Genomic DNA, 9,568 nt, shown 5'->3' on the forward strand with positions numbered 1-9,568 from the left:
ACATGTCGCCTCTCCCTCCAGCCAACTGTTGACATGTAGGAATGTGGATGCAGTGTTGCCAGATCTCCTGATTTTTTTTTTTTTCAAGAAAAGTTGGAAATCCAAATTTTTAAGTGAAATTTCCCAATTTTAAAATGTTAGAAGTTAATTAAATTATAGGGGTTTAAAACACTGGGCCAAAACCTAGACAGTAAGCGGGCTAGATCTGGCTGTTGGCTGCTGGTTTGTAACCTCTGATGGATAGCAGGAAGCGGATTTCTCTTGGGTCGCTCCCAGCCCCTCTTGTGGTCCTTCCTTTCCATCTCCCATTCTCCTAACCCCATATGGATATACTTTGCTTCTAGATTCCTTCTCTAGCCTACCTCCTTTTCTCACTTCCCTCTCTTCTTTCGTCAGATCACCTCTCGGATCTTCAGGGCCGGGCAGAGGGTGATCCTGGCGTTTCCTGGGACTTTTACAGCAGTTCTGTGTTGGGTAAGCTTTAAGTGGGATTCTTCCCACCCTTGTCTATGGCTCAGAGGTTTGGGATCTGCTTTGGGTTTCACTGATTCTTCTCAAAGCCAGGAGTGACCTAATGGAGGTAGCCCTTCTTCACCCGTTAGTAGCTTACAGGCCCTTTCAGCCCACACTCTAGCCCATGCCTCCCCCAGACTCAGAACTTGTTGGCCGAAACCAGGAGATGCCATTGATTTGGAGAAAGCCATCCGTCATTAGCCCTCTACCACTCCCCACCCTGGGTACTTTAAAAATTCTCTCTTTTCCAAGTCCCTTTCTCCTCCGTTGCTTTGTCCTAACCCTGCCAGAAGCGCCTGTGTGTGTTGTCACCTCTTCTGGTATTGCTCACACTCCAGAGGGACCCAGCCCCTCATCTGGCAGCTACCATTCCCTCCCTACCCTGCCCCCAAGATGCACACAGGGCTTCTGAGATGATAGCTGCTGTCTCCCAAGCCCTTAGCCTTCTGGCCCGAGCTTTCCTTTGTTGGAAGAGCAGTGAGCCTTTTTCTGTGGCCGTCATCCGGCATTCACCCATTGGACCAGGGGCTGCAGATCGAGGGAGGCACCCGCTACTAAGCTTGGGGGAAGTTGGACCAGGAGAGGCAGGCCACACCCGAACACACGGCTGGGGAAGGGAACAGGCTGAGCCCCCTCCGGGCTTCTGGGGATGCCAGCAGGCAGTCTGGTGGCTTGGGAAAGCTGCAGTTTGAAGGGCAGGTGTTTTCCCTTGCCTTCAACTGCCGATGACATCTTCAGGCTTCTGTCTCCAACAGTTGGGCAGTGTATCCTTCACACCACCTTGCTTTTTTCCGGTTGAAAGGTGGAAGAGTATAAGGAATCTCTGGCCACAAAGTACTACCTCCCGGGGCTAGAACTTTCACATGCCCTCCCAAGGCTGTGAGCCATGAGATCAGAGACATTTGGCCCTGACTGGGGATCTGGTTGTTCGTCTGATCACCCACCGCCACACCTCTTTATCTTGTTGGAGCATTTCTTTTCTTTGGTCTTATGCATGTAGCTAAGTCCTAATTCCCTGTGTGATGTCTTTACAGAGGAAAAAGACGGGTTTGCCTGTGACCTCCTACATAATCCTCCTGGGAGCTCCGATCAAGAAGGAGATGACGTGGATGGGGATGATTTTATGTTTGAGCTCTCAGACAAGCCTCTTCTCCCTTGCTACAACCTCCAGGTGTCAGTGTCCCGCGGGTGAGTGTTTGAGAGATCTATGAGGACCAAGCACTAGCACCCCGGGCCAGGGCCCGCCTCCCTGAGAATGCTGGAGTTCTCCAGAAGGAAGCTGAGACCTGGAGGACAAGTGCTAGAGCATAGGAAAGATAATATATGACCAAGTCCAGCCTGACTTTCCAGCCCAGATTAGATACGTTCAGAATAGCTCTAGGTACATTGACTATGTGTGTTTTGCAAAACCAAAATCTCGATTCACTCTCTGAAGGATTTTTGCCCTGTTCCTGGGTGTAAGAGATGATCTGGGAGATATTTGGGCTGGTGAACTATTAGAATCTCTGGAACATTTTTGTGGTTTCTGGGGACAGCCAGACAGAATATTTGAAATTGAGATTCTTGGAAAAGCCGGGACATATGGTTGCCATAGCTATGGGGCCACCGGGGTCCTTAAGTAATCCACAGGCTGGTTTCTCATTGCCTTAATGTTGGCGAGATGATGGCGTGGCTGCTGTCCTCTCAGATTACCGTGCATATTATAACGAGGATCACCCGTTTTTCAGAGACTAGGATATACTTGATACTTAGCATTAGACTGAACCCAGTTTAACCTTTATTTGATGATTCAGAAGGGAGTTCAGCAGCCTGCAGGGCCGTGGCTGAACTGGTTAGGAGGATGCAGGATACACGGTCCTTTCGTTCTTGGCCTCCATCATTAAGTGTCCTCTTCTTGGTGTCTTCACATATTTCAAATACCTTTGCAGACACTTTTAAGGATACTTTTTCTTTGATATCTATTTTTAAAATATCAGACCCTATTTTTTTTTAAATGAAAGCACATGAAGTGCACATGATAGACGGGGAGGAGGGGGCAATGGATTAGGAACCCTCTGAGGGAGCCCCTCAGTTGACGACTCTAACCACTAGACCACAGTTTCTTTGCATCCCTTCCCCCCTGGCCCGATAAGAATAAAAATAGCCTCTATGATGACACTAGTAGGGATCAAGTTTCACGGGCTTTTGGTCCTTATTCTTCTGGGCATAAGCTGATCCCTGAGGGCGGGGCTGGGCCTCTGGGATATAGTATTGCACAGTTAATTAATTCCTCCAAAGTATTCAGCACCTCCTTCTCTGAAACAGGATCTTGGGCCCCAGGCAGTAAAAGGACCGGGGTAGTGTGCTTTAGGTGCGGACAGAACACGGGGCAACCGAGGGCCGCGCACCACTCAGCAAGCTGGGCGGCAGGCAGGTTTTCCGTTGAGAGCTTGGTACCAGCAGAGCTGGTGTTCCTGATGTTACATCCTCCAGCGCCACTTCTGAATCTGCCCTTCCACACGGCTACAGCGCGATGTGAACATTTATGTTCTTAAAGAAATTGTGTGTGTGTGTGTGTGTGTGTGTGTGTGTGTGTGTGTAGAATGATGACTCCGAGGCCCTGTGGCTTTCAGAAGTGCCTTCTGACTCATCAAAGCAAGACTGAATTGTGATCACCAATGTTAATGTTCTGAGGGGGTTTTTCCTCCATTCTTGGAAAGCGATGTCCAAGTGTCTGGCATCTGTAGTCCCTTTCCCTTAACCCAGAACACCCCATTCCCTGATTGTGTGAGATGACAGAGGTTATTGCCATTTGGAAGAAATGCCGCATTTTAGGGATGAGGACTGTGGGTCTGGGTAGAAGTTTTAGGTGCTGTACAGAACATTCAATTCCAGAAACATGCCTTAAACAGTTGTACCAGGTCAAACCCTGAGGGCTAGAATACAGCTCTGGCCTTCAAAGAATCTCCAGTCTGATAGAGGACACAGACAAGTATACCATTAACTCTAATAAAAGACCGAGTTCCTAAGCAGATTTACTATTGTAAAAAACTCAAACAGTTCAGAAGGGTGTCAAGTGAAAAATAAAAGTTCCAGTCCACCCCAAGTCCCCATTTCTGTGCCACAGAGAGAACCACGGTTTACATTTCTTGTATATTCTTTCTGAAATGGGCTCTGTTACAGGTATTATAATAAGGGTACAAGCCAAGTGCCACGAGACTGTGGAAGATGGGATGAGCAGCCGGTTACATCGGGGGAAGGCTTCACGGGTGACAGGGAGTCTGCACTGGGCCAGGGAGGAGAGGAGGATGGAGGGTGTGGCACGAGCAAAGGCACTGAGACATTCAAGTTCAGAAAACAGGGCTAGTCCTTCATCAAATGGCTGGCATTTGGTGGGATGGGGATACAGTGTGCAGTGTGTATGTGTGTGTGTGTGTGTGTGAGAGAGAGAGAGAGAGAGGGAGAGAGAGAGAGGGAGATTGGGTGGAGACAGGGCTGAAGGGGTTGCATGGGGTCGTGTTTGAATGAGGTCTTGCATGATAATCATGCTAGAGTTGGAAGGGTTTTTTGCTGGAGATACTGGGGATCCATTGAAAGCGGTTTAGGGAGCGAGTGAAAAGGTCCGATATTCTTTTTAGGAAACGAAGAATAAGAGGACCCAGTGAGGGTGGGTGGGGGGTGGCTCTTGGCAGAGCGAAACCAGTTAGGAGGCTGATGCAATATAGTCCAGGCTAAAAGTGGTAAAGGCTGGAAGTGGGACAGTGGAATGGCGAATGGCGAGGAGGGACAGCCCTGGAAACAGGGACCACTGACATGGGGATGCAGCGTTTCCTCGTGGTTTAGTCAAAGCAAGCGTTTGGCCCGGGCCAGCCTAGCAGCCCCCCTCCTGACTGCCCCCAGGCTGTCGCCCAGTCGGGTGTGCTCAGCAAAGTCAGACTGGCTGTAGCTGTAACGTGAGCTCCGGCCCTGCAGAAATGATGGTGCTCCGCTGGAGAAAAAACTTGTCTAATGCATTCCAGAGCCAAAGAGAAATGCCTTTTGGATTACCCGCAGTTTAGGCCTTTCTCCACGGCTCCCCCTCTGCCGGGGAAGATCTTGGAGAACAAGGAGGCAGGGGAAGCAGGAGTGAGAACAGGAAAGGGAAACCAGACAGGCTGGCAGGGATCGCTGGGGGCAGAACTGGTCCCAGCAGATGGTAAATTCCAGGTCACGGTGCGGGTAAGGCCTGGGGAAGCCTGCTCAGAGTTTTAGGTTCTGGAAGGCCCATTTCCCTCCCGCTCCCCGTTTTTGGAAGAGGTCACCACTCATGGGTTGAGCGCTCGCCATTTAGCTGAAAGCTGGGCCTGCCAACGTAGGGGACAGGAGAAAATATTCACCTCCGCTACACCCATGGGATCTGTGGCTTAGTGGAGGGTGGCCAGACCGGCAGCCCTCCCACCTGCTCCCAGCACCCCACCCCCGCCGCCCCGTCCCCTTGGCCCCCTCCCCTAACTCCCATTCTTGCCTTTTCTAGGCCCTGCAACTGGTTTCTCTTTACCGACGTCCTGAAGAGGCTGAAGCTTTCCTCGAGGATCTTTCAGGCTCGGTTCCCGCACTTTGAAATCGCCACCTTGCCCAAGGCCGAGTTCTACCGGCAGGTGGCCTCCAGTCAGCTGCTGACCCCCGCCGAGTGGCCTGGAGGCATGGACGCCACCTCCGCCCCAGGCTCCTCTGAGACTGTGGAGCTGGTGCGGTACGAGGCGGAGCTGCTTCGGCTCCTAGGGTCCGAGGTGGAGTTCCAGCCTTGGAACAGTTGACCGGGAAAACAGCCCCTCCCTTTTCTTCTTTCTCCTCCCAAGTTCACCCTTCCCCCACCTCCCATGTCTTTCCCCCACCGAGCACCAGACTGCAGAAAGAGGCAATAATACGGACCAACAAGAAGCCGCCTTATCAATGCCAGCATTAGTGACTGGATTGTTTTTTTGTTTTTTTTAATTTGGTTACAGTTAGTTCTCATCTCCCTGTCATCGTCATTGTTGTTGTGGTTGGTGACGGGGGTGGAAAGTTGAACTCCACGTCTGAGGACAAGAGGTCCCAGGGGTGGTGGGAGGTGGCGCCAGGGTCCCTTGGACTGGCCTCCTTGTGTGTGACCAAGACCAAACCTGGGCCCTGGGTGGCCACGGCCTGTCCGGAGGAGAAAAGAGAAGAGCCCAAATCTCTGAGCGCCCCCTCTGTTCCCCTGTGTTCTTTTGTCTTCCATAGTATTTATTTTATTAGTATTTAATTTGTATTGTTTCATTGGTTTCTGATAAGTCTGTATCACTGTGACGATTTGAGACAACTTGTTGTATTGAGGGACTTTCTTCACCTCCTTTCTTTGTCTTTCTCGATTAAGCTCTGAAGCTGTTCCCTCCCTCCGAAAAAGTTACTCCCAGGGTTTTTTCCACCACTGGGGAGGGGGCAGGGAGGGGTGGGGGGGGCCACTGGCCTGTGACTAATGATGGTGGCTGGTGCTGGCCCAGGTCTGGGGGGTGGGGGGTGAATCCTGAGTCTTTGGTGCTCACCCCTCCCCCAGTTTTTCCCGTTTCACCCTCCTGCCCTTTGCAGCAGCCCTGCTGTCTCAAGATTAGTGTTTACTGGGGAGGGGAGGATTATGGGAGTAAGGGGTTAATGAGTTACTCTTATGGAGGAGAGTTGAGAATGGGTCTGAAGGATAAGGTAGCCCCCTCCTTGCTGTCCTCACTGCCCTCCTCAGAGTGCACAGTATGGGTTTGTTCCTGCAGCTTTCCCCCCTGCGACCCCGGCCTCCCTGGATACTGAGCCTCTCGGCTCCCCACCCTTGTCCCCATCTCTCCCCCTTGCCTGACTCAGAGCACCCCTTTCCTCTCTCTTCTCTCTCTCCTCCCTCATTCTCCCTCTGCCCCCCACCTGTTCTCCTTTGGAATCTGCAGAGGGTTCTGGGATTGCCTGCCAGATGTTGAACCCAGGCCTCAGCTATTTCCTAAGATGAGGGCAGGAGACTGGTCTCCTGCCGGCCTCCACTCCTGCCTGGGGACCTGGGGCTGAGTGTGTGGCCCTACCAGGCTTCCCTTCCGGAGCTGAGTTTGTTCGTGGAGAGAGGGGGAGGTGCTTGGGCTGCTTCCCTGTCCCGGCCCCCTCTGTGGCGTTGTCTTTCCCACTCTTGTTCTTATTTTTCTATCAATCGCTATTTTTCCGAACAATCCTTGTAGAGAGTATGTGCCATCCAAAGGCGGGAGGGCCTCCCTATGGCCAGCTCTGGTTGGAGATGGTACAGTTTTATTGTACAGGTGCTAAAACAACAACAACAAAAGAAGAAAATGGAAAAAAAAAGGACAAAAAAAAAGGCAAAAAAAAAAAAAAAGCCAGTTTGAGGATGGGACAATCTGTTCTCTGGAGACTCCTGACCCTTGCAGGAGCATTGGTGGTTATTTTCTTTGTATTGTGTTTGTTCTTTGTCCCCAGGGGGAAGTTCTAGGCCCCCTTCTGTAGGACTGCTCCCCACCCCCACCATACTGCCCAGTTGGTTTTGAACAGTTGTTCTCCCTTTCTAAAAAAAAAAAAATATATATATATATATATATATGTGTATATGTATATATATATATATATATATATATATATATATAAAGATGAGGGGTTTTTTGGGGTTTTAATTTTTTGGTTCTGTTGGGGGTCATGGTATTGTGTGGTTTATTTTATGTTTGCCTTTACTTTTTTGCATTTGGGTGTGTATTCTGGCTGCCCTTTATGTTTAATTTTAAGCAACTGGCTGTGGAGTCAAAAACACTTGCATACTGAAAAACCTGTGTCAGGGCTTCTGTCTCCTGTCTTCTCTCCTCCCCGTATTGGCTCTTCCGTGGTTACAGAAGGTGGGCGTCCCCAAGAAGTCAGTGGGGAAAGCCCTGATCCCGCTTTGCAGTTTTGGGTCCTTATGGGCACAGCAAATGAGGACAAGGTGGAGTGGCCGGCGAGCATTTGGGTCACTGGGGCGAGATCTGGAGAGGAAAGGAAAGGCCGGGGCAAATCCCGGGGGTGGCCAGTGGGGAGAACTGAGCACGTGCGTTGGTCTGGCCCCCCGGGGGGTGTGCACAGCAGGAGCATGATGCGGGGAGGGACCACCTTTTAGGTGGCTGTGAGGGATGCCGCTCTTTAACTCAAGGAAATCACCTGCCTGCCAGCTCTCTTTCCTGCCCTGGGCCACCGGTGTCAGCAGCTGACTTCATGGTCTTGTCACTGCCCTCACTGTCATGCCGGTGTGCCCCCTGCCCCCGTACCCACTGCAGTCTTTCTGTGGTTCTGCTTTCCTAAGACCCCGCTACTGTGGAGGCAAGATGCCCATCCTGGATTTTACAGCTTTTCTCCCTACTTCTGAAAAACAGTGGTAGAAGCTATAATTCCTTCTGACTGCTGGCTCCAGAATGAGCCCGTTATTGTCTGAGGGGAACGGGATGCCTGCAGGCCTGGGATGAGGCCCTTTTAAGCTATGTTCTTAGGACCTCTCACTGTGGCTGCAGTCTCTGGAGAGCCGTATCAGCGTACAGACCAGGGGTCTGTGCGTCTGGCTCACAGGAGCCCAGCCAGCCCCGGGAGTGATCTGTGAGCCTGCACTTACCCACTTTCTGATCCTGAGGCCTCGGGTTCCCGAACAACACCTGAGGCCATGTGGCGAGTGCAAGGATCCAGCTAAGCCAAGGATGCTATGGGAGCTCAGAGGGATGGGCAGGGGCACAGGGTTGTTCAGAAGTGATGCCTAGTTGACAAGTAGGAAAATGGGAATTAGGGGTGGTAGGGAAGAATCTTTGAACTGAGGAGACATCTGAGCACAGGCTTGGAGACAAAGAAGGGTAGTATGTGCAGGAAACTACAACCCACTTCAGTGTCACCGGAGCTAGAAGGTACAGGTGGGGGAGGAGGGTGTAGGAGCCCTGCCAGCCATGCCACGGAGTATGGCTTTGACTTTTGCCTGAAGTGATGGGGAACCATGGGAACTCTTTAAACCAGGTATGACAGAGTATTTTTTTTTGTTTTCCTTTTAATACATTGGTAAAAATGTGCTGGAGGTAGGACAGGCAGAGGGAGGGGAAAAGGTGATCCCTTGAGATTCAGAAGAAAGGATGAAGGGAGAGTCGTGGGGATGCTGTAAGGATTTCCATTTAGGGCAGGAGGGACATGCTGTGGGCAAAGTCCGAATGACTCCAAAGGAATAGGTGATAGTCCTTTGGGGACCCGTGGACAGCCATGGGTGTTTGGGGTGTGTGGGTGTGCACACCCCTTTATGAGAAAGGGGATGAGTTAAAAGCGGGGCCAAACAGCAGTTTCTTTTCTCGCTTTTGGGTTCCCTTCCCCACACCTTCTCTGGAGTCCTCTCACTGCCCTTCTGCCAGAGAGGGAAGAGCAAAGCAGGAGGTACGGACTGTGAATCCCATAAAGCAGGAGGTAAATCTGCATCCCTGGTCTGGACTGGGGTGAGGACGATGGCCTCTTATTAAGTGATCTAACCCTTTCAGTGCGGCCTAGGGGAAAGAGCCAGCCCACCACTTACCATCTAGGCTGACTTCGGGTGAGAGAGAACCTAATCTTTCGAGCCTTCATTACTCCATCTGCCAAATGGGGCTCAATTTACTGCCGACGGAAGAGAATCACACTGAGTAAACATGGCTGTTTAGCTGAAGTTAGTTGCTCCTACGTGCTGAGGTCACGAGCTTACAGTTAATGATGGTCTTACCAGAATGTTCATTTTTGGGGTGCAGCGTTGAGAGGGAGGCCCTGTTCAAGTCTCCGTACTCCGAGAAAGGACGACCCGCGATCTATTTGGGTTGGGGGGGGGGGGCGGGAATTGGGCGGTAAGCTCCTGCCCCTTCCATATTTTACCCTGTGCCGGGGAAGCTTGTTGGGTGCTTTACTGTGTCCCGTCCCTGCTAAGACAAGTGCGTGTGTGGTTTGCGGAGGATGAGGTCCGCCCCAAGGGCGGCCTGCTTAGCTCCCAGGGGGAGGGGCCAAGTGCTGGAGCCTTCTGGACCCCGCAACAGGGCGGGCCAGGCTCCACGTGTTCCCCGAGACCACGGGTTTCCATGGC

At 51.5% G+C, this 9,568-nt stretch overlaps 1 protein-coding gene across 10 annotated transcripts in view; it reads left to right on the forward strand.

Moving 5' to 3' along the window:
* BCORL1 (BCL6 corepressor like 1) overlaps positions 1 to 7,054 on the forward strand; it is a 61,420-nt gene extending 54,366 nt beyond the window's left edge. For 9 of the 10 annotated variants that reach the window (XM_032620206.1, XM_032620212.1, XM_032620204.1 and 6 more), the window contains 3 exons: positions 397 to 474; positions 1,548 to 1,701; positions 5,006 to 7,054. In XM_032620206.1, the coding sequence (XP_032476097.1) occupies positions 397 to 474; positions 1,548 to 1,701; positions 5,006 to 5,288 (515 nt within the window). In that variant the 3' untranslated portion in view covers positions 5,289 to 7,054. Of the gene's footprint in view, positions 1 to 396; positions 475 to 1,547; positions 1,706 to 5,005 lie in introns of those variants that run through there. The other variant, XM_032620211.1, reaches the window with a different exon arrangement.
* The last annotated feature ends 2,514 nt before the right edge of the window (positions 7,055 to 9,568 follow it).

This window comes from Phocoena sinus, chromosome X, assembly GCF_008692025.1.
Source record: "Phocoena sinus isolate mPhoSin1 chromosome X, mPhoSin1.pri, whole genome shotgun sequence".
Lineage (NCBI taxonomy): Eukaryota > Metazoa > Chordata > Mammalia > Artiodactyla > Phocoenidae > Phocoena > Phocoena sinus.